Source organism: Ovis canadensis, chromosome 6 (assembly GCF_042477335.2).
Source record: "Ovis canadensis isolate MfBH-ARS-UI-01 breed Bighorn chromosome 6, ARS-UI_OviCan_v2, whole genome shotgun sequence".
NCBI classification, from domain to species: Eukaryota; Metazoa; Chordata; class Mammalia; order Artiodactyla; family Bovidae; genus Ovis; species Ovis canadensis.
The window spans coordinates 74,425,685-74,449,477 of NC_091250.1; the positions used below are offsets into that span (position 1 = coordinate 74,425,685).

At 44.6% G+C, this 23,793-nt stretch overlaps 1 protein-coding gene across 12 annotated transcripts; it reads right to left on the reverse strand.

Moving 5' to 3' along the window:
- Window positions 1-1,412: 1,412 nt before the first annotated feature.
- Window positions 1,413-23,301, reverse strand: TLR1 (toll like receptor 1). 12 transcript variants are annotated; one of them, XM_069593876.1, is made up of 7 exons: window positions 20,547-21,399; window positions 10,320-10,451; window positions 8,956-9,165; window positions 7,642-7,739; window positions 7,066-7,199; window positions 5,362-5,601; window positions 1,413-4,348 (listed from the first exon to the last, which is right to left on the reverse strand). In XM_069593876.1, exon 7 carries the CDS (start codon window positions 4,280-4,282, stop codon window positions 1,892-1,894), a length of 2,391 nt encoding a protein of 796 aa, XP_069449977.1. In that variant the 5' UTR covers window positions 4,283-4,348; window positions 5,362-5,601; window positions 7,066-7,199; window positions 7,642-7,739; window positions 8,956-9,165; window positions 10,320-10,451; window positions 20,547-21,399; the 3' UTR covers window positions 1,413-1,891. The 12 variants fall into 12 exon arrangements, 11 of the variants coding, with proteins under 11 accessions (XP_069449977.1, XP_069449979.1, XP_069449973.1 ...); XM_069593878.1 differs by lacking the exon at window positions 8,956-9,165 and having other exon boundaries at window positions 1,413-4,178; window positions 5,502-5,601; window positions 20,547-21,849; XM_069593872.1 differs by lacking the exons at window positions 8,956-9,165; window positions 20,547-21,399 and having other exon boundaries at window positions 5,502-5,601; window positions 10,320-10,381.
- Between the last annotated feature and the right edge of the window lie 492 nt (window positions 23,302-23,793).

The following is a 23,793-nucleotide window of genomic DNA, read 5'->3' on the forward strand; positions in this document are numbered from 1 at the left end:
AAGTCATTTCTACCATAGAAAGTCAGAACTTTCCCATTCTACTGGGAGATTCAGGGAGAAGGTAAAGCACACCCCAAGTTTGTCCCCCAAAAATGGGAGAGAAAGCTGGGTTATTTATCTGTCAATTCAATTTCCAACATTGGCTGAGGGAAGCTTCCAAGGACAACCTCCAGCATATCTGAATTGCCCTTCAAATGGACCAAGTGGCTCCTCATGGCCAAGACGAAATTCCTTCAGGTGAAGAATCTCCAGCATTAACAATAAACAGCCTTCAACATGCAGAGAAAAATGCTGAATGGAAATGAGGAGGACATAATCTCTTTAGAAATCTGCTATAGAAACTCAAGCACAGGCTGGAAACAAGATCGCCAGGAGAAATATCAATAACCTGATATGCAGATGACACCACCCTTACAGCAGAAATGAAGAAGAACTAAAGAGCCTTTTGATGAAGGTGAAAGAGGAGAGTGAAAAAAGCTAGTTTAAAACTCAACATTCAAAAAGTGAAGATAATAGAATCTGGTCCCATCACTTCATGGCTAAAAGACGGGGAAACAATGGAAACAGTGACAGACTTTATTTTCTTGGGCTCCAAAATCACTGCAGATGGTGATGGCAGCCATGAAATTAAAAAACAATTGTTCCATGGAAGAAAAGCTATGACAAACCCAGAGAGCATATTAAAAAGCAGAGACATTACTTGGCTGACAAAGGTCTGTCTAGTCAAAGCTATGGTTTTTCCAGTAGTCATGTATGGATGTGAGAGATGGACCATAAAGAAAGCTGAGCGATGAAGAATTGATGGTTTTGAACTGTGGTGTTGGAGAAGACCCTTGAGAGTCTCTTGCACTGCAAGGAGATCTAATCAGTCAATCCTAAAGGAAATCAGTCCTGAATATTCATTGGAAGGACTGATGCTGAAGCTGAAACTCCAATACTTTGGCCATCTAATGCCAAGAACTGACATTGGAAAAAACCCTGATGGTGGGAAAGATTGAAGGCAGGAAGGAGAAGGGGACGACAGAGGATGTGATGGTTGGATGGCATTACTGACTTGATAGACATGACTTTGAGCAAGCTCTGGGAGTTAGTGATGGATAGGGAAGCCTGGCATGCTCTAGTCCATGGGGTTGCAAAGAACTGGACACGACTGAGTGACTGAACTAAACTGAACTGATAGAAACCCAGCTACAGTTGCAAAAGGCATGAAGTTTTCTAACACTGACCCTGATTGGCACACAGGAACATATATCAACTGAAGTTGTTTGAACAGGTGCGTCTCTTGATTATATGATAAACTCAATAAATTCAGTCCTAGCAGAGAAATAGATGAATCCCTTTTGTGTTAGAAATTAACTGTTTCAATTGAAATTATATCATGAGGAACTGGGGGCCTGAAAAGACATACACACTTTTAAAATTAATTATATATAATTATTTTATTTGTGGCTGTGCTGGGTCTAGGTTGCCGTGTGGACTTTTCTCTGGTTGTGGTGAGCAGGGGCTTCTCTCCAGTTGCAGCTCAAGGGCTTCTCACTGCAATGGCTTCTCTGTGTTATGAAGCATGGGCTCCAGGGCTCACAGGCGTCAGTAGTTGTGGCACTTGGGCGCTGTAGTTGCAGCTCCCGGGTTCTAGAGTGCAGGCTCAGTAGTTGCGGTGCTTGGGTTTAGTTGCTCTGCAGCATGTGGGATCCTCCCAGACCAGGGATCAAACCTATCTCTCCTGCACTGGCAGGCAGATTCTTTACTGCTGAACCATGAAGGAGACCTCATATTTTAATCTACATGCTAAATTCAAAATCATGTTCATATCCATGTCGATGCAAAATAAGGTCATTGTTAGAGCCCCCCAAACCAGCAACATTTTCCCAAACGCAGCAGAGGATAAATTTTAAATCTCTGTGTAACGTACTTCTGCTGCTTTTCCCATCAGTTTAATATTAATGGATGCTCTTAGGCTAGCCCAGAAAAGCACGTGTTTACTCTTCTCCTTGGGCCATTCCAAATAAGTTCTCTGTGCCATGAGAGCTCTTAGCCTGTGGTAGCTGCTAGGAATGGAATACTGTGGAATGGGTTCCAGCAAGATCAGGATTAAGTTATCAGATCCTTCATGGAAGAGATTGTGGTGGGCAAAGTAGAGTTCATAATGGCACCACTCGCTCTGGACAAAGTTGGGAGACAAGACAAAAATGGACTTGTAACTTTTCTCAATGCAGTTGATGATATTTTCCACGATGCTCTTGCCAGCAACAAAGTTTCTCTCATGGAGACAAATTCTTATATCTTCTTTTTCTAGGTTTGGTATTAATTCATTCTTCACCCAGGCAGAATCGTGCCCACTATATGAAATAAAAGCATGGAACTGGAGAGTTCTTTGGCGTTCTTCCAAGGGTACATTCCTGGCCCTGCGCCGGGTCTGCGTCCACTGACACACCATCCTGAGGTACCAGGGCAGATCCAGGTAGATACAGAGGACAGTCACAGCAACAGCCAGCACCAGCCCAGGGACCACAATGGTGACAATCAGCAGAGCTGTGTTGCAGGATAGCTCAGATACGTGGAAGTCCTTCAGAGGGGTTCCCTTGTAGCTTTCTGGATAGTCACACTTATAAGACTCAGGCCAGCCCTCTACCACGTCACTTGATACTTGGCCTACACTTTGGATAAACTCTCTTAGCTCACAGGAACATTGGAATGGATTGTTCCCTGCTTTGAGGGACCTAATCTTCTGGCAGCTCTGGAAGAAATCAGCTGATGGATTGGAAATTGAATTATAGTCAATGATCAGTATGGAAAGGCTGCTAAGGATACCACATCCAGGAAGGTGGGCTAAAGAATTGGAAGCAAGGTTGAGTTCTTGCAAGGTTTCTAGACCAGTGACATCTTTAGGGATGCTCCTTATTCTGTTATTGTGAAGATCAAGAACCTTGATCTGAGGAGGTAAACATCTGAAAACAGAGTCAGTAAGTATATTTGAAGACATATTTAAACTTAATAAATTTATGGCCCAAGGGCAATTTCCTTCACTTTCATCATACACCAGGGAATTCTGGCTAACATCCAGTTGTTGTAGAGACTTCATTTCCTGGGTCATATGAACTATGTTTATAAGTTCTTTTAATTGATTCTTTTGTAAGATAAGTGTCTTCAAATTAGCCAAATTTGTACAGTTTTTGAAAACCGTGTCTGTTAGGAGATTACTGGAAAAATTCAAATACAGAAATGGGCTAATTTGGGATGGGCAGACCATGTGGACCATGTGCGCAGCAGACACTGTGAGATGTTGGATGTTCATATTTGACAATATTTTATAGACGTAACCTTGTGGAAGACTGAACACATCATGGACAACTTTGTGTATAGACAAGGTCTTCAGTGAAGTGTCAGAATAATCAAAATCTCTAGAGTCAAGGTAACCTTGTAGTTTCACGTTTGAAATGGAAAAATACTCAATGTTTGTATGCCAAACCAACTGGAGGATCGTAATGAAGGAATTCCAAGTTATTTCAATGTTGTTTAAAGTAAGATTTGATAACCTTGAGTTTTTTTGAAGTTTTGACAGAACATTTTCGAAATAAGAACACCCATTATCATCAAGCACACATTTGATATTAGACAGTTCCAGACTCACTGTGTTGCTGACTGACACGTCCAAATTAAAATGGAATTTCTTTCCTGTGGGGAAAACAATGTGCAGGCTCTGTGTCTTAAGGTCTTGAAGGCTCTCAGCATCTTCTCTTTCCCCATAAGTATCTCCTAAGACCAATAAAACCTTGCTGATGTGCAAACGAGTGATTGACTGCACACTGGATTTTTGTAACTGTGTGGCACTCAACCCCAGAAATTCTAGTTGAGACATGTTGCCAAACTCTTGGCATATGGGCAGGGCATCAAATGCATTAAATGAGAGGTCTAAGTGCTTGAGGTTCAGAGTAGGGTGGCAAGAAATCTTCTCCAAATTGTTGTGGGACAAATCCAAGTATTCCAGTTCCTGGTTGAATTTAAAAACACTCAAGTCAAGATACCGGATTCTATTATGAGAAATTATCAAAATCTTCAGCTTTGATAGTGAGAGGATGTCAGGCATCTGAAGCTCAGAAATATAGTTGTATGATATATTTAAGATGGTTGTTTCCAGGGATAAGTCTTTGGGAACATAGGTGAGACCTCTTTTTGACCTGTCAATTAAAAATTCACTTTCATCAGATAACTGAGTTCTGATCTCAAGTATTAATATAAAGATGATGGCAAAATGGAAGATGCTAGAATTTTTTTTAGTCATTTTGTAACAGTAGACATTCCTAAGGGTAGTTGCTATTCTTCAGAGCATCTTGATACAGTACTTATCCTAGGGGTAAAAAAAGTCAGCATTAAATGACTATATTAAATTAAGCATGACTGACATTAAACATTTTTTTACTAGAGACATTAAATGAAAGCTACATTCTTGGGAGTCACACAACCTGAAACCAGGAAAATACACATATTCATAAACAGTTATACTGATGCTGCTGCCGCTAAGTTGCTTCAGTTGTGTCCGAATCTGTGTGACCCCATGGACTGCAGCCTACCACACTCCTCCGTCCATGGGATTTTCCAGGCAAGAATACTGGAGTGGGTTGCCGTTTCCTTCTCCAACAGTTATACTGCTGCTGCTGCTGCTAAGTTGCTTCAGTCGTGTCCGACTCTGTGTGACCCCATAGATGGAAGCCCATCAGGTTCCACCGTCCCTGGGATTCTCCAGGCAAGAACACTGGAGTAGGTTGCCATTTCCTTCTCCAATGCATGGAAGTGAAAAGTGAAAGTGAAGTCACTCAGTCGTGTCCGACTCTTAGCGACCCCATGGACTGCAGCCCACCAGGCTCCTCCGTCCATGGGATTTTCCAGGCAAGAGTACTGGAGTGGGGTGCCATTGCCTTCTCTGAACAGTTATACTACCTCTAATCAAATAACTTTTAATGTGGATATGTAATGGATTGAATGGTGACCCTCCTCCCAAAAAAGATATGTCCACCTCCTAACCATGTCCTAATCTCCTAATTGAATATTACCTAATTTAGAAAATGGAGAAGGCGATGGCACCCCACTCCAGTACTCTTGCCTGGAAAATCCTATGGATGTAGGAGCCTGGTGGGCTGCAGTCCATGGGGTCACTAAGAGTCGGACACGACTGAGCGACTTCACTTTCAAGCATTGGAGAAGGAAATGGCAACCCACTCCAGTGTTCTTGCCTGGAGAATCCCAGGGACGAGGGAGCCTGGTGGGCTGCCATCTATGGGGTTGCACAGAGATGGACACGACTGAGGCGACTTAGCCGCAGCAGCAGCAATTTAGAAAAAGGGTATTTGTAGAGATAATTACATTAAGAGTCTTGAGAAGATCATCTTGGATTATCTAGGACTCGGCAGTCCCCAAATTTTTGGCACCAAGGATTGGTTTTGTGGAAGATAACTTTTCCTCAGACGGAGGTGGGAGTGGTTTTGGTTTTAATCTCTGCTCACCTCCTGCTGTGCCTCCCACTTCGTAATAGGTCATGGACCAGCACCACTGAGGTTGGGGACGCCTAATCTAGGTAGTTCCTAAATCCAATGACAATTATCCCTGTAAGAGAAAGAGGGAGCGTTATTTACAACAGCCAAGATATGGAAACAAAACTAGGTGTTTATCAATAGATGAATGATAAAGATGTTTTGTGTGTGTGTGTGTGTGTATATATATATATATATATATAATGGAATATTAGTCATTAAAAAAATGAATTCTTGCCATTTGCAACATGAGTAGGTCTAGAAAGTATCATGCTAAGCGAAATAAGTCAGACAAAGACAAAAACCACATCATCTTACTTATATGCAGAATCTAAAAAACAAAACAAACAAAATGAAAACAGATTCATAGATACAGAAAATAGTGTGTGCCAGCAGAAAGAGGGATGGAAGGTGGGAGAGTGAGGGGATTAAGAAGTACAAACTGCCAGTATATAATTAATAAGTTATGGGGTTGTAATATACAGCATAAGGAATATGGTCAGTAACACTGCAATAACTTTGATAAAAGATCTTTCAGAAAATGATAAAAGATAAGAAAATCCATTCACTCATTCATTTATTCAATCAGTATTATGGATAGCTTTCCGGCCATGTTTTAGGAACTAGAGATAAAGCAATGATCAAGATAAGTTTCTAATTTTCAAGAGCTTATTATCTAGAGGAAAGACAGAACATAAACATAATAATTTCATGTAGTGATACCCACTATACAGAAAAATAAAGCAGGATAAATGAATCAAGAATAGTGCTAGGTATATAACAGTGGTTGGTGGTGGCTTTTTCAGATTGATTAGTCAGAGAAGGCCTTTCTGAGAATATGATATTGGAGTAGAAATCAGAATGAAGTGAATTAATCATCTATGGGAAGATCTGTGGGGGAAGCATTTCCTTCTGGCAAAGGAAAAGGCAAGTGCAAAGGTCCTGAGGTAGGATTGAGGTTGGCTTGTCTGAGGCACAATAAGGAGGCCAGTGTTAGCATGGAGTGAGGTGGGTGAGGGGAGCTCAGGCCAAGAACACAGGGGGCAGATCATTGTAAGGAGTTGGGATTCTATCCTGAGTGATGAGGGGGTCAGTGACCACTGAAAGGTTTTAGATGGGAGCAGTTTCCTTCTCTCTCTTATTCAGAAAACTTTTCCTCATTCATTTGTTAGGGGAAACACTTACTGAAACCACTTGCCTTAGCCAGGCACCATAGTAACCACCTACAGGAGTTATCTTAAACAGGAAGTCCTTGGTAAGGAATGCAGAACTAACAAGCTACCACCAACCGGAAGATTTCAGGAAAGGTCAAAAGGAGAGAGAAGACACCATCCATGCGTCCTACTAACCTCCCAGAATCCTTCTCACTGGAATCCATGTTGGCCAAGGGATGCTCACACCACCAGGAAGGACCAAGTCAGAATGATTGCTCAGAGACAACCCAGAAACTAATTCCATCACTAATCCCGTAAACCTAATCCCATGAAACCTGAGATTTTGAGTCATGTGGCAGAGCAGTCCTCCTGGGTTCCCTTACCTTGATGCTCTCCACCCAGGTGCCCCTTCCCAATAAAGTCTCTTGCTTTGTCAGCACAGGTGTCTCGTTGGACAATTCATTCCCGAGTGTTAGACAAGAGCCCACTCTTGGGCCCTAGACAGGGGTCCTCCTTTCTGTAACACATTCATTCATCAAATATGTATGTATTCCCTGTGATATAGTAGGTATTGTCCTGGGTTATGTCATTACACCGGCCCACCATTATTCAGACACTATTTTGTTATCAGCATTCCCATAGAATATGAGACCAGTGGGTCATATTGGTATGAACCCTAGACAGTGAACCCTCTCACCACCAGAGACCCCCTGAGTAGGGGGGCTACATAGCTATGCAGATATTTTAAGGAACTTATTCAAAACCTCCTAGAACCACATTATATAAGCAGGCCATTAGTATTAGCAAAGAGTTAAGTTCCTCTTCACATGTCCCCTCAGATCTCTCAAGGAGAGCTGAGGGACCCAAATAATTCATGTCCCAGAAACAATCGTGGGTTGTAAAAGTTCCCCAAGTGAGACATGCAAATTTATCTAGTTGGGGGAATTTCTTGGACTTACCCTTTCACAGAGATGCCCAATGATGCCTTGGTGATCCTGACCTCTTCAAACATCAAAGAGGGCCATGTATGCCCCCTTCACCACTGCTCATGAAGGCCCTGCAGAGGGGAGGGGACAGAGACATTATAATGTATGTGAAAAGTACAGGTGGTATTTCTATGTCATTGATTGTATTCGGCTGAAAGACCCAGAAATGTCCCAAGTCTCTCTCTTCAGCTCCCTGAAAGAGCCACCCACACAGGAGACATTTTTCAATGAGAATAAAAATAATACTCAATTACTGCCTGGGCCAGTGCCTAATATCTCAAAACAGAACTATCCTGTGTAAGTTAAGTTGAAGCAAGAGCAGCTTGGGCTTAAGGCTCAAATGGGATTCTTTACTTATTCCTAAACCTGAATCCAAATCTAGGGATCTTTTAACCATCCAGCCAAACACCAGAGTTCAAGGAAGCAGTGGTCAGCACCCTCGGGTGTGTGCACAGAGTGGCCAGAGAGACAAGCGGCAGAGACAGGACTCCATGCACAGACAGGAGCGCTTAGCGCACAGCAAACAGCGAACCCACCACAAGCAAGAGGAAAGTGGTAAGGACAGCTTGTTTCCTAAATAGCAACAACCACAAAAAAACTGCATTATAAAACTGAGATAGGCTGGGGCCAGGGACCTTTTGCTGCAGTGCTATAGTGCTCGCATCTCAGCAAACATCTCCAAAAAACAAAGAAAGTACAAGGGACTGAAAATAACTGCATGCATGTACAGTTGAGACAAATTCTGGACAAAAGACACTAAAAGACCAAAAAAGCCCATCTGCTACCTCCAAAGAGCCTAGAGCAAAGACAGGGGGTCTGGAGCAAAAGCAGACTGTGTGTGCCCTTGCACACAACACCAAAGGGGTCGGCAAACCACCTAAGCCACCCCTCCAGCCCCACCCCTGGACATCCCTCTAACCTCACCCCCATAGAAGGAACCAGCTCACCTCTCCCCAAGGCCCGTGGACAAAGGAACCTGTTACTTGTTCTCACTCCATCTGCTGCAGCAGGGGGCCCAATGAAGCCTTGCCTGAATTTCTTGTCTAGCCTCTAGTCAGTTTCCAATGACTGGGGAAGGCTGAGAACCCTGGTCGGTATCAAAATGCCTGTCTTCAAGCATTGAAGGAAAGCATGGCTTCAGTTTTCTGCCTAGCTGAATTGGTTGACTCAAATATCTTCTATTTGCTCAACTTCCATTTTGCCCTTTCACTTGCAGTCACTATTTGAAGCACTCAGTTTATTAAATCATTTATATTTCTATCATTAAGAAGTCAAAGTGTTACATACATGTATTTAGTCACCTCAGTTATGTCTGACTCCTTGCGATCCCATGGACTGTAGCCCACCAGTTTCCTCTGTCCATGGAAATTCTCCAGGCAAGAATACTGGAGTGGGTTGCCATGCCCTTCTCCAGGGGATCTTCCCAACCCTGGGATCAAACCCAGGTCTCCTCCGTTGCAGACGGATTCTTTATCACCAAGACACCAGGTTTAGGCACTTAAAGGAGATATAAATTGTATATATTTATATACAAACTTGCTATATCAGTGAAAATCAATACTTTTGTCAAAGTCCTAATGAACAGCACAGAATCTCATCTATAGTAGCAGCTCAAAATTACTTTACTGCCAGACAAAATTATTATTTGCAAAGTTAACTAGTAATAGATTGCAGTGATTTGATAGTATAAAAATATCTCCAGATGTGTTTATGTCTATTTTTATGATTATGATAGGTTTAGCCTCACCTTTTATGATTCAGTGTATCAATAAATGTGAATTGCCTTTGCCTAAAGATTTTGGAGGCATGGAGTTGAGACTTTGACTTGTCTTAATAGCTAGCTAATACTCATACAATCAATCTGGCCCATTGAGTTCAGTTCCACAAATATTTATTAAGAGTTTTCTTTGCATGAGGGCAACTAGCTATAAATGTTAACCACAGGCTGAAAGGATCAAAACCAGTTCAAGAGCTTTTCTGCTTTGTTTTCTATGCGGTTTTGTGAACTTTTGCTTTCTGTTGTAAAGAAAAACTCACAACTCTTTGGATCCAGCTGGGTGTAGCCTGGGAAACATTTTCAAAACCTGCAATTCCACCTCAATAGCTGCACCCTAGGACAGTTTCTGTAGTCTGAGAAAACAGGAAAAAAAATGCAAATTGTGGGAATTGCCCAGAGGAAAAACTCAAATGCACCTGCCCATAAAAACAGGAGTCACTGGGCAGCCCTGCCTCCAGGAGTGGTTTACCTACAGCTCACTGTCCTCAGCATTTTCATTACAAAGAGATAAATGGAGGGAACAGGATAAAAAGAGCAGTGCCATCTGAATCAACTGCTAGCAGCTCTATCAGAAACCCGTGAGATGTTTATGACCCAAATATTCATCTACCACTTCAAATCTCTTGAAAGCAAATTGTGCCTGAGATGAGGTTCACTTAAAAAAAAATCCACAAAAACACAAAAACCCTTTCTCTGACTCAGAACAAGCAACTGATAAATAAATGCTAGCTCAAGTCACAGTAAGTACATATCAGAAATAACGCACTTAGAAAAACACCCAGGACTTAATCATAGAGACGTCTGAGATTTTGGGGTCTAATAACTAGTTATACCATTTATTTTATTTTACAGAATTTAAAAAGATGTTGCTTACCAAGTTGGCCTGTTCCTCTGTCCTGTTGGCAGTCTGTAGAAAAATCAAATACTTCCTCAAACATTTTGTTTCGCTGGTTTAGGGTTTCTGGGTGGACTGGGGAAGCTCTTCTACGCCACCTACTGAATCCCACTGAAATTACATGACACAGTCAGTGTAAACCTATTTTCTCCTATTCATGTGTAGAAATGGTCTGTGAATCCACAGACCAGCAATAAAGTAGAATCACCTCTCTGTGGCTCCCCTTCCCTACAATCAGTTCACTAGTATCTACACTAGCAAAGTGAAGGAGGCGGTATTAATAATCCACCGATGATTTATTCAGTTCAATTCAGTCACTCAGTCATGTCCGACTCTTTGCGACCCCACCGACTGCAGCACGCGGGACCTCCCTGTTCATCACCAACTCCCGAAGTTTACTCAAACTCACGTCCATTTAGTCAGTGATGCCTTATTTGCTGAATTCAAAATGCTTATCATCACCATGCTGATGGACATGGGGGTACAGGTGTTTCAGGTGTTTTACTTCTAACTCTTCAATCAGGCCACTATTAAAAGTGACCGAAGGTGGAAAGAAGCAGCAGTCAAGGTCAAAGCTTTGTTAAAATTCATGAGGGGAAAAAAAACCTCGCATGGGCTTTTACAGAATGGATGCTAATCATGTCTTTTCTGACAAATTGGGTTGCAGAGAAAATCTGGTGCTCAAATTTTTCAAACTTTCTTCAAAAATTGATTTTTAAAATCTCTATGTGGAAAATAGGCTAGCTAACAATCTCTTTATAAAAGATTATATGCTTTGCAGCCAAAGATGGAGAAGCTCTATACAGTCAACAAAAACAAGACCAGGAGGTGACTGTGGCTCAGATCATGAACTCCTTATTGCCAATTTCAGACTGAAATTGAAGAAAGTAGGGAAAACCGCTAGACCATTCAGGTAGGACCTAAATCAAATCCCTTATTATTATACAGTGGAAGTGAGAAATAGACTTCAGGGCCTAGATCTGATAGATAGAGTGCCTGTTGAACTATGGAATGAGGTTCGTGACATTGTACAGGAGACAGGGATCAAGACCATCCCCATGGAAAAGAAATGCAAAAAAACAAAATGGCTGTCTGGGGAGGCCTTACAAATAGCTGTGAAAAGAAGAGAGGTGAAAAGCAAAGGAGAGAAGGAAAGATATAAGCATCTGAATGCAGAGTTCCAAAGAATAGCAAGAAGAGATAAGAAAGCCTTCTTCAGCGATCAATGCAAAGAAATAGAGGAAAACAACAGAATGGGAAAGACTAGAGATCTCCTCAAGAAAACTAGAGATACCAAGGGAACATTTCATGCAAAGATGGGCTCAATAAAGGACAGAAATGGTCTGGACCTAACAGAAGCAGAAGATATTAAGAAGAGGTGGCAAGAATACACGGAAGAACTGTACAAAAAAGATCTTCATGCCCCAGATAATCATGATGATGTGATCACTCATCTAGAGCCAGACATCTTGGAATGTGAAGTCAAGTGGGCCTTAGGAAGCATCACTACGAACAAAGCTAGTGGAGGTGATAAATTCCAGTTGAGCTATTTCAAATTCTGAAAGATGATGCTGTGAAAGTGTTGCACTCAATATGCCAGCAAATTTGGAAAACTCAGCAGTGGCCACAGGACTGGAAAAGGTCAGTTTTCATTCCAATTCCAAAGAAAGGCAATGCCAAAGAATGCTCAAACTACCACACAACTGCACTCATCTCACATGCTAGTAAAGTAATGCTCAAAATTATCCAAGCCAGACTTCAGCAATATGTGAACTGTAACTCCCTGATGTTCAAGCTGGTTTTCGAAAAGGCAGAGGAACCAGAGATCAAATTGCCAACATCTGTTGGATCGTGGAAAAAGCAAGAGAGTTCCAGAAAAACATCTATTTCTGCTTTATTGACTATGCCAAAGCCTTTGACTGTGTGGATCACAATAAACTGTGGAAAATTCTGAAAGAGATGGGAATACCAGACCACCTAACCTGCCTCTTGAGAAATCTGTATGCAGGTCAGGGAGCAACAGTTAGAACTGGACATGGAACAACAGACTGATTCCAAATAGGAAAAGGAGTACGTCAAGGCTGTATATTGTCACCCTGATTATTTAACTTAAATGCAGAGTACATCATGAGAAACACTGGACTGGAAGAAACACAAGCTGGAATCAAGACTGCTGGGAGAAATCTCAATAACCTCAGATATGCAGATGACACCACCCTTATGGCAGAAAGTGAAGAGGAGCTAAAAAGCCTCTTGATGATAGTGAAAGAGGAGAGTGAAAAAGTTGGCTTAAAGCTCAACATTCAGAAAACGAAGATCGTGGCATCTGGTCCCATCACTTCATGGGAAATAGATGGGGAAACAGTGGAAACAGTGTCAGACTTTATTTTTGGGGGCTCCAAAATCACTGCAGATGGTGACTGCAGCCATGAAATTAAGAGACAATTACTCCTTGGAAGAAAAGTTATGACCAACCTAGATGGTATATTCGAAAGCAGAGACATTACTTTGCTGACTAAGATCCGTCTAGTCAAGGCTATGGTTTTTCCAGTGGTCATGTATGGATGTGAGAGTTGGACTGTGAAGAAGGCTGAGCGCCGAAGAATTGATGCTTTTGAACTGTGGTGTTGGAGAAGACTCTTGAGAGTCCCTTGGACTGCAAGGAGATCCAACCTGTCCATTCTGAAGGAGATCAACCCTGGGATTTCTTTGAAAGGAATGATGCTAAAGCTGAAGCTCCAGTACTTTGGCCACCTCATGAGAAGAGTTGACTCATTGGAAAAGACTCTGATGCTGGGAGGGATTGGGGGCAGGAGGAGAAGGGAACGACCGAGGATGAGATGGCTGGATGGCATCACGGACTCGATGGACATGAATCTGAGTGAACTCTGGGAGATGGTGATGGACAGGGAGGCCTGGCGTGCTGGGATTCATGGGGTCGCAAAGAGTTGGACACGACTGAGTGACTGAACTGAACTGAACAATCTCTTTTCTCCAATAAAGCTTTTTGTGGTTCCTTGCTGGCATGCTCAAGGAATCCAACCTGATAGCTCTACTCTGGTCTTTTAAAACAGCAACAGTAACAAAATAACAAGTGGGCAAATAGAGCTGAGAAATGCTAGCTTTCTTCCTCTGAACTTGTGCTCAGCTTGATGCTACCAGATGTCCTCAACATCTTGAGGTTGCAAGCTGGTTGCAATTCTTGTTGGAATCAGCTTTTCTAACACAGCTAACAAGGCCAGCTTCCCTAAACTAAGAACCTGGAGGTGCTTTTTGACTTGTACTATTCTGTCTCTCTCTTGGTTTCCTCCTGCTGCTGCTGCTGCTGCTGCTAAGTCACTTCAGTCGTGTTCGACTCTGTGTGACCCCATAGATGGCAGCCCACCAGGCTCTGGCGTCCCTGGGATTCTCCAGGCAAGAACTCTGGAGTGGGTTGCCATTTCCTTCTCCAATGCATGAAAGTGAAAAGGGAAAGCGAAGTCGCTCAGTCGTGTCCAACTCTGCGACCCCATGGACCGCAGCCCACCAGGCTCCTCCGTCCATGGGATTTTCCAGGCAAGAGTACTGAAGTGGGGTGCCATTGCCTTCTCCTATGCCCTCACAATTTGTTCAAGAAGGGAGGTGTACCTATAAATATATTTCTGTGACTGAAGGAATGAACCTTCTTCTCCCTCCACTCTTACCATTACTTCCCCCAGACCTATAACTGGAGATAGGCGTGCTCTTTGATGAGCAATTCAGTTTCTGGCTCCCTAAAGACATTTGACGTTGTGAACTAGAGCTAGAAAGTGATACCTGTTATGCTCCGAGCCTGTATCTCCGAACCGACCGAGAGAGCAAGTCCACCACAGTATTACAAACGCAAGAAGGGAGTTTGTTTATTCCTAGCGCGCTAGGGCCCAAGTCTCATCCCACACAAGGGAATCCGACAAGAGCCCCGAACAAAGGAGTATGGCAGCTTATATACAGGCAGTTCTTTGTCTCAGTTACAGGAGTAGCTGGCATTACATGATTGGCCAGGCAAGATGAGCGCATATCCTGCCTCTTTTTGGTAAACATGACTCAGGTCCTAGAGACCGTCGTTTGGTCCCTAACATTCCCCCCTGTCCTTAGATCATATAGAGGAATCTTCCTCTCGGTCCTGAGACACAGTTTGATATTGTTGTCGAAGCACAAACAGCTGTACTGTATTTATGCATTCCTTTACAAAGGCTACAAGTCTATTGATAATACATGGGCCGAAGGTAAGCATTAGTAAAAGTACTAGCAGGGGTCCTAGCAAGGTGGAGATTAAGGTAGTCAGCCAAGGGGATTGTTGAAACCAAGATTTAAACCATCCCTGTTGAGCCTCACGTTCTCGTTTACGTTGGGCTAGTCCTTCTCTCACTTTGGCCATAGATTCTCTAACTATTCCTGTATGATCCGCATAGAAACAGCACTCTTCTCCTAGGGCAGCACAGAGTCCCCCTTGTTGCAGAAAGAGCAGATCTAATCCCCTCCTGTTTTGCAGAACTACTTCAGATAGAGAAGTTAGAGACGATTCTAAATGACTAATAGATTGCTCTATACGGGTAATGTCTTCATCTATGGCCGCTCTCAGGGAGTTAAATCCTTGGCTTTGCAGGGACAGAGCTGTTATTCCGGTCTCAGCCCCGGCTATTCCAAGACTGAACATAGTTGCTATGGTTATGGCGGTAAGAGGTTCCCTCTTAACTTTAGAAGTTTTTTTTGGAGGATTTAGAGTTAATTTCTGGGCCCAATAATCATATATTGCTTTCTCTGGTCGGTACAGAATCTTTGGCATGACAGCCACCATAACACAGAATTCTTCTTTGGGGTCAAAGATTGAGCTATGCAGGCATGGAGTTAGCACCGTGTGTGAACAGACCCACCATCCCCCCATTTGAGGTATTAACCATTTAGCTACAGGCAAATCATCAGGCTCGACGACATGCGCACAAAGTGGAGACTTTGCTGGTAACACCGTGCCCGTGCATAAGCCCTTTCCCCATACCTCTTTCATCGTAAGACCCACCTTTCAGTCCCCCCAATGACACTGAGGAGGATCAGTGCTGTTGGCCAAGTCATAAGAGGCGTTGAGGCCTACTGCTTCGTAATAAGGGGGAATTAAGTTGTAACATAACCAACAAGATTTAGTTGCCTCAGGATGGGTCTGATTCAGGGTGGCATAAGCTGCCCTAATCAGCTTCCATAGGGGATCTATTTCAGCGAGCACTTCTGCTTCGGGGCTCACTGCCAAAGATGTTGGCATGGAAGTCGTTAGGTGGGGGATTACAGCCAGCTTTTTTACTTTGTTGGGCCCGATACTGTGTACAAGAATTGGCTCTAAGACCTGGCTCACTACTATAATCCCTTTTCCATCAACCCCAAACCCTCCTGATTCCCTTGTCTGTAGCCCCCAAGATAGGCCAGAGATCCAGGTCCCCTCTTTTTTGCTTTTTTTCTGGATTGAACCTTATTCTGACTTGTGCATAATTGCAACTTTCACAGCTAAAAGTTGGATCTCCGAGGACCCTAGGGAGGGGCTTGGCGAATGAAAAATTAAGTAAATCTCGATTTCCTACTTCCCAGCGCCGAGGTCCATCATTAGAAGTAACACAATCCCAAGTTGTACAATAAGAGTCTTGTGCCCCCCCACAGGTCTTCCAGTCATGTCTGGGTGCGCCTGGGCATGCCCAGAACCCTTGTTCTCAGAGATAACCCCTAGCCCAAGGCACATTTACCATCGGCTTAAGGTCAAAGTACAAGTCTGGCCACCATGTGTTTGGTGGATGTATTGTGGTAGTGGAGTTTAGCACCTCTCATGTTAGTCCATTTTGCAGCTTCCAGGTGATTTTGATGGGTTGATGCGGGTTCAAGCTGGCAACTCCGGAGCAGAGTAACTGGGTCATCCACAAGATGGCCCAGCCGAGTTGTCCTGGTCCTATTGGCGCCTTCGAAGCTTTAGCCTCAAGGGGTTGGACGGGTGCCAAGATGCTTCCCATTCTTTCTTAGAGTCTTCCTGCTCTGCTGAAGCAGCTGGGCTTACGTGGTTGCAATGCACCCAAGGCCCGATACCGTTGACCTTTAGGGCAGTTGGGGTGGTAAGAAGAACAACATAAGCACCCTTCCATTTGGGTTCTAGTGCCTTGGTTTGGTGCCTTTTGACCCATACCCAGTCTCCGGGGCCAATGTCATGTGAGGGAATAGTTCCCTTATTTTGACCCACATGTATTTCTTGGAGCAGTTTCCAGACACGAGAGTGCACCTTGCTTAAGGCCATCAAGGCCTCTTGGAATTGCCCCAACGTGGGAGGCAGTAGTTTTTTCCCTTCAAATATTGGACATATAGGGGGAGGTCTCCCATACAGAATTTCAAATGGGGTCAGATTAAGTTGATAAGGAGTATTACACGCACAGAAGTGGGCGAGGGGAAGGAGGGTCACCCAGTCCCCGCCAGTCTCTATAGCCAATTTAGTTATAGTTTCTTTTAGAGTCCAATTCATTCTTTTTACTTGCCCTGAGCTCTGTGGACTGTATTCACAATGTAACTTCCATTTAGTCCCTAGGGCTAGGGCAAGGCTCTGAACTATTTGACTCACAAAAGCAGGTCCATTATCAGAGCCGATGGTCACTGGCAGGCCAAACCTGGGAACTATTTTTTCTAAAATCTTTTTTGCCCCTATCATCGCGGTTTCTCCCTTTGTAGGAAAAGCCTCCACCCACCCTGAGAAGGTATCCACCAACACTAACAAGTACCGGTAACCATACTTGCCTGGCCTTACCTCGGTGAAATCTATTTTCCAGTGTTGCCCTGGTCCTTCTCCCTGATACCTCAGTCCTGCATGTTGTCCTTTTCCTGGCCTCATCTGTTGACACGCCTTACAAGCATGCACTATGTTCTTTACAGTTGTCTAGTGCCGGGGAAATCGCAGGCGTGCAGTTTGAAAGAGCATCAGTCTTCTTTTCTCCCAGATGAGTAGACAAGTGCAAATGCTCACATAGTTGCTGTCCCAACTGAGCAGGGAGTATCAAGTAGCCGTCTGAGTCTTGGTACCATCCATCTTTATCTTTTTGAAGGTTGGTGTGTTTTTGGATCCAAGCAAAGTCTGTGGATGAATACTCAGGGGTTGGGGGCAGAGTTCCCATACCTGGAGGTGGAAGTCCGATCGCAAATACAGGGGTGATGAAATCTTCATCAGCTACTTTTCGAGCTGCCAGGTCTGCGGCACGATTCCCTCGTGCCGTGGGGCTGTTACCCTTCTGATGTCCAGGTAAGTGTACTATTGACACAGCCCGAGGCATCTGTACAGCCTCTAAAAGTCTACGGATTTCAGGCAAGTTTTTAATTTCTTTTCCTTCAGCTGTCAAAACCCCCCGTTCCCGATATATCGGGCCCTGGATGTGTACCGTGCCAAAAGCATAGCGACTGTCAGTGAAAATAGTTATTTTTTTTCCTTTGGCTCTCTCTAATGCTTGAATCAGGGCAATTAACTCTGCCTTTTGTGCTGAGGTATCCAGGGGAAGGGCCTCTGCCCATATGGTCTGTCCAGAGTCATCTACTACTGCGGCTCCCGCCCGTCTCTGTCCATCTTTTACATAACTACTGCCATCTGTGAACCATTTTAGCTCACTGTTATCCAGTGGAGTATCGGTTAAGTCCCTTCGCATTGCTGTTACCCCAGCCAGTATCTCATCACAATCATGGAGGGGGCTATTTTCTCCTGGATTGGGCAAAAGAGTGGCCGGATTTAGAGTGCAGGGCATTTGGAAATGAATCCGTGGGGTGTCAAGTAGCAAGGCCTGGTAGTGCGTCAAGCGGGCATTAGAAATCCATTTACCTGGGGGTTGCTTTAAAACTCTCTCTATGGCATGAGGAGTGTAGACCAAGAGTCTCTGTCCATAAGTCAGTTTATCAGCATCGTGGACTAAGAGCGCGGTGGCAGCGATGATACGGAGACAAGGTGGCCATCCGGCTGCCACTGGGTCCAGTCTCTTGGAAAGGTAAGCTACAGGTCACTTCCATGGTCCCCATCTCTGTGTTAGTACCCCTTTTCCTATCCCCCGCTTTTCATCTACAAATAATTGGAAAGGCTTAGATGGATCAGGGAGGGCAAGGGCAGGAGCTTCTAGCAAGGCTCGCCTGAGCTCTTGGAAGGCCTCTTTTATTGGCTCAGTCCATTTCCAGTCCTTGTTTTCTTTGGGGCCTGGCCTTTTTTGCAAACCCCAAGATCCATAACCAGCAATATCCCACCGTTCCCAGAAATTCTCTCACTTTTCTAGGGTTAGCCGGCTCAGGGATCTGGAGGATGGTTTCTTTTATAGCCTGTGTTAGCCACCTCTGGCCCCGTTTTATCTTATAACCGAGGTATGTAACCTCTTGCTTGGCAATCTGGGCCTTTTTGGCACTAGCCCTGTAACCTAAAGTCCCCAAGGTTTGGAGAAGGTCACCTGTTGCCTCTTGGCACTCTTTCTCTGCAGCTGCTGCCAGCATAAGGTCATCAACATATTGTAATAAAACAATGGTAGGGTGTTCAACCCAATACTCACGGAGGTCTTCGTCCAGGGCCTCATTAAATAACGTGGGCGAGTTTTTGAAACCCTGTGGTAAGCAAGTCCATGTCAGCTGCACAGGGGTCTGACCACCGTCTTCCTGCCATTCGAAGGCAAAGATCTCTTGGCTTGCGGGGGCAAGAGGCAAACTGAAAAAGGCATCTTTTAAATCTAAAACAGTGTACCAAATGTAGTTTGGAGGCAAGTTGCTTAGCAATGTATAAGGGTTAGGAACCATAGGATGAATATCATTCACCCGTTTGTTGACTTCTCGTAGATCTTGAACCGGTCTAAAATCAGTTCCCCCAGGCTTTTTCACAGGCAACAGGGGAGTGTTCCATGGGGACCGGCACCTTTTTAGGACCCCAGCGTCTATGAGGTGTTGTATATGAGGAGTAATTCCTTGTCGAGCCTCTTGACTCATGGGATACTGTCGTACCCTCACCGGGAAAGCACTGGCTTTCAGTTCCACAATGATAGGGGGCTTCTGTTTGGCTAGCCCCATTCCTGCAGTTTCAGCCCAGGCCTGAGGGTATCTTTGAACCCATGGTTGTACTTCAGGGCTTATTGTCGCTGGGGCCTCTGGCAAGTAGAGTCTGTATTCATCTTTTAATGCCAGAGACAAGACCTGAAGAGGATGCCCGGTCCCATCTAAAACCGACACTTGTCCGTGGTCGAAATGAATTTGGGCATTTACTTTAGACAGTAAATCCCTTCCCAACAAGGGTGCCGGACACTCAGGTATCACCAGAAAAGAATGGGTTACCTGGTGGGCCCCCAAGTTCACATGCCGTTTTGTAGTCCATCCATATCCTTTAGTCCCGGTTGCTCCCTGCACCCAGCTACTTTTCTTAGACATGGGTCCATCTTTTTGGTTTAAGACTGAGTATTGGGCTCCCGTGTCCACCATGAAGCCAACCGGTTTTCCCTCCACATTTATGGTTACCCAGGACTCGGGGAGGGGCTTCGAGCCCTGACCCCCCTAGTCGCTATCCTCACCTGCGTAGAAGATATGACTGTCTGGAGAGGGAGTCTCGTTCTTGGGGTTCTTGGGCCCCTCTTTTAGATTTTTCTTGGGGCATTTATCTTTCCAATGTCCAAACTCTTTACAAAACGCACATTGGTTTTTCTCAAGCTTACGCCTTGTCAGTTTTTTTTTTTTTTTTCAGTTTTTTGAGTCCAATTTTTTCCCTTTCTGGAACCTGTTTTTGTTTTCAACCCCAGCAAAAAATATCTGGGCCAGCTCTGTTTGATTTTTATGGTTTTCTTCAGCTCTAAATTCTCTTTCTTCTCTTCTAATGCGGTCCTCTCTCTCTTCTGGGGCCTCTCTATGATTAAAAACTCTCTCGGCTGCCCTCACTAGATCTTGCAAGGATTGTTCATTTAACCTCTCTATCTTTTGTAACTTTTTTTTTAATATCGGGGGCTGCTTGATTTACAAATGCTAACATAACTGCCGCTCGTGACCCATCTGCCTGTGGGTCCATAGAGGTATACTGTCTAAAAGCTTCCATTATCCTTTCAAGGAAGGCTGCTGGGCTCTCATTTGGTTCCTGCCTCACTGAATTTATTTTGGCCAAATTAGTTGGCTTCCTGGCGGCCGCTCTAAGGCCGGCCATAAGAGTCTGACGGTACATCCGGAGATGCTCCCTACCTTCAGCACGTTCGAAGTCCCAGTTGGGTCGCACCAAGGGGAACCCCTCCTCAATGAGGTTAGGCTGTATTGTGGGCCTCCCATCCACCTCTGGCACATTCTCCCGAGCTTCTGACAGGATCCGCTCGTGCTCCTCTGTAGTGAAAAGCACCTGTAACAGTTGCTGACAATCATCCCAAGTGGGATTGTGAGTAAAAAGGATAGACTCTAAAAGATCAATAAGACCCTGTGGTTTTTCAGAGAAGGAGGGAGTTTGGGTTTTCCAATTGTACAGATCACTAGTGGAGAAGGGCCAATACTGATATGTCCGCTCTCCACCCTCTCTGGCTGGTCCCACCCGGACAGGAAATGTGTGAACAGTGGAGGAGGGGACTTCTGGGTCTTCTTCCACTACGCTGGCCATTTCTCTTGTTTTTCCCCGAGTTCCCTGGGCGGGGCCCCCTTCTCTGGGATGAGCTGAAGGCTCGGTTCTCCTCCTGGCTTTTCCCGATGAAACCTGTGGAACCTGTGGAAGCAAGGGCGGATGTGGATCCGCATACGGGGGTGGGAACAATTCGGTCTCCAGATCTATCAGATTAGGATACAGAGAAGATTCCTGGAAGACCGGCTTTGGTCGATTCTCGTCCTTTTTTCCTTCTTTTTCTTCGGAAGCCTTCATGACTAGCACCTGTGGGCTTGGCGAGGTTGGAGTTGGGGAAGAGGGATGGGGAGGTTTAGGAGGAGCGAGAACAAAGGGTTTAAGCCATTCCAGCGGGTTTCTCACTAGATCCTGACAGACCAGAATGTAGGGAGTCTGATCTGGGTGCCCGGCAGGACTAGGAGTAAGCACCCTCTCTTTAATTGCCTGGATAATTTGGGGATTGAAGGTTCCCTCTTGTGGCCATCCGACGTCAAAGGTGGGCCACTCGGCGGAACAGAAAGTCACCAGTTTGCTCTTCTTTACCAGTAACGAAAGATTCTGAGCTCTAGATTTGAAATCAGAGAAGTGGTTAATCATAAGAGATAAAGGAGTAGAAGTTGTTTGTCCCAATGTCACAGAAAAGTACACTGGGAGCCAACAGAGCACACAAAGAGCAGCGCAGACACCACAAATAGACAAACAGATAACAAACACAAGGTGGCCACCGACAATGCACTCAATCTTACCTGCAGGATGTTCACAGAGCCAGCCACTTCCCCAGCACAAAACTGGGCCCCGGCCTTACGCTGGACTTAATCCAGTAACCAGAGCCAGCTGCCTCCCCAGCACTAAACCAGGCCCCGGCCTTACACTGACTTGCCTCTGCACTTTACAGCCAGATGCCTCCCCAGTACGATACCGGGCCCTGGACTTAATCTGGGCTTCTGCATCGTTAGCACCGGTGCTCAGAGCTCTTATCTCCTAACGAGGTTACTCCCTTCTACCAGGAGAGTTGTCCTCCCCAGCGGGCCAGCGATCCCCGATGAGCCCCCAGATGTTATGCTCCGAGCCCGTATCTCCGAACCGACCGAGAGAGCAAGTCCACCACAGTATTGCAAACGCAAGAAGGGAGTTTGTTTATTCCTAGCGCGCTAGGGCCCAAGTCTCATCCCACACAAGGGAATCCGACAAGAGCCCGGAACAAAGGAGTATGGCGGCTTATATACAGGCAGTTCTTTGTCTCAGTTACAGGAGTAGCTGGCATTACATGATTGGCCAGGCAAGATGAGCGCATATCCTGTCTCTTTTTGGTAAATATGACTCAGGTCCTAGAGACCGTCGTTTGGTCCCTAACAATACCCAGGAGAGAGGTCAGCAGGGCACTTTAGCACTCAGAAAGCCCTGTGCTTCCCTGCAAGCGCATCCCCACTCTGAGCTGTTCGCTTGCCTCTTTTTATTCTCCCTGTTATCCAGTAAGTTTGTACCCATGCTTGTGCTCAGTCACTCGGTCGTGTTTGACTCTGCAACACGTGGACTGTAGCCAGCCAGGCTCCTCTGTCCATGGGATTTCCCAGGCAAGAATATCGCAGTGGGTTGCCATTCCCTTCTCCAGGGGATCTTCCCCATCCAGAGGTAGATTCTTTACCACTGCACCAGTCAGCAGTGGACAAACACACTTGTAATCATGTATACCCAGGCATTGAAATATCCACCTCTTCTAAGGAATAATTTTAATTCTCAAAGAATATACCTCTTTTAAATTTTAAAAATATTTTATTTAATCAAAAATATCATTTAAAATGCCACTATATATAACATTATTGATATCTTATATATATTTTTCATTCTAAGTTTTCAAAATCCAGTGTGTATGGGACTTCCCTGGTGGTCCAGTGGGTAAAACTCAGTGCTCTTAATGCAGAGGGCCTGGGTTTGATCCGTGGTCGGAGAACTAGATCCCACATGCCACAACTAAGACTTGATACAGCCAAACTAATTAACTAATTTTTTAAAATTCAGTGTGTGTTCTAAATTTACAGTACCACTCATCTGGACTACCTACGTTTCAGGTGTTCATGGTCGAATGTGGCTAGTGGCTACCATACTGGATGGCTTGAGTCTAGGTGGATTTATCATAACCGTGCAAACAAGTACAAGCCTAAGTCGAGTCAACAGCAACTCAAAGAGCTAACTCAACATAGAGGTTTCGTATCTGAGACTCTAGGCACCTCTTTGCTTCTCTCAACAGCAGCTCTTGCCCACTCTTAATTCCATACCCAGGTGTTTCTTTTTGGATCCATGGCAATGTAAACATTCTGCCAATTAGATGTGACCTGTACTGTTGTTTTTTTTAACAAAAATGTTATTAAGATATAATTCATATACCATAAAAATTTCACTCATTTGAAGTGAACAATTCAATGACTTAAGGTAAAGTCATACAATTGTGCAACTGAAAGGTTGTTGTTGAATCACAACGCCGGGATTCTCGGCCCCCTGAGGAAAAGAATTCAATCCGGGGCCAGAGACGAGGCTTGACCACTCAGAGCTTTTGTGTAATAAAGTTTTATTAAAGTACAAAGGAGATAGAGAAAGCTTCTGACATAGGCATCAGAAGGGGGCAGAAAGAGTACCCCCTTGTTAGTGTTAGCAATGAAGTTATATACTCTCCAATGAATCCAAAGAATGTCTGGAGGTTGTAAAGACCTTACCAGACCTGCTGCTGCTAAGTCACTCCAGTCATGTCCGACTCTGTGCAACCCCATAGACGGCAGCCCACCAGCCTCCCCCATCCCTGGGATTCTCCAGGCAAGAACACTGGAGTGGGTTGCCATTTCCTTCTCCAAT

Coding starts and splice junctions, on each gene's coding strand:
- TLR1 (XM_069593876.1), bottom strand. CDS start 4,282: ATGACTAAAAAAAATTCTAGCATCTTCCATTTTGCCATCATCTTTATA.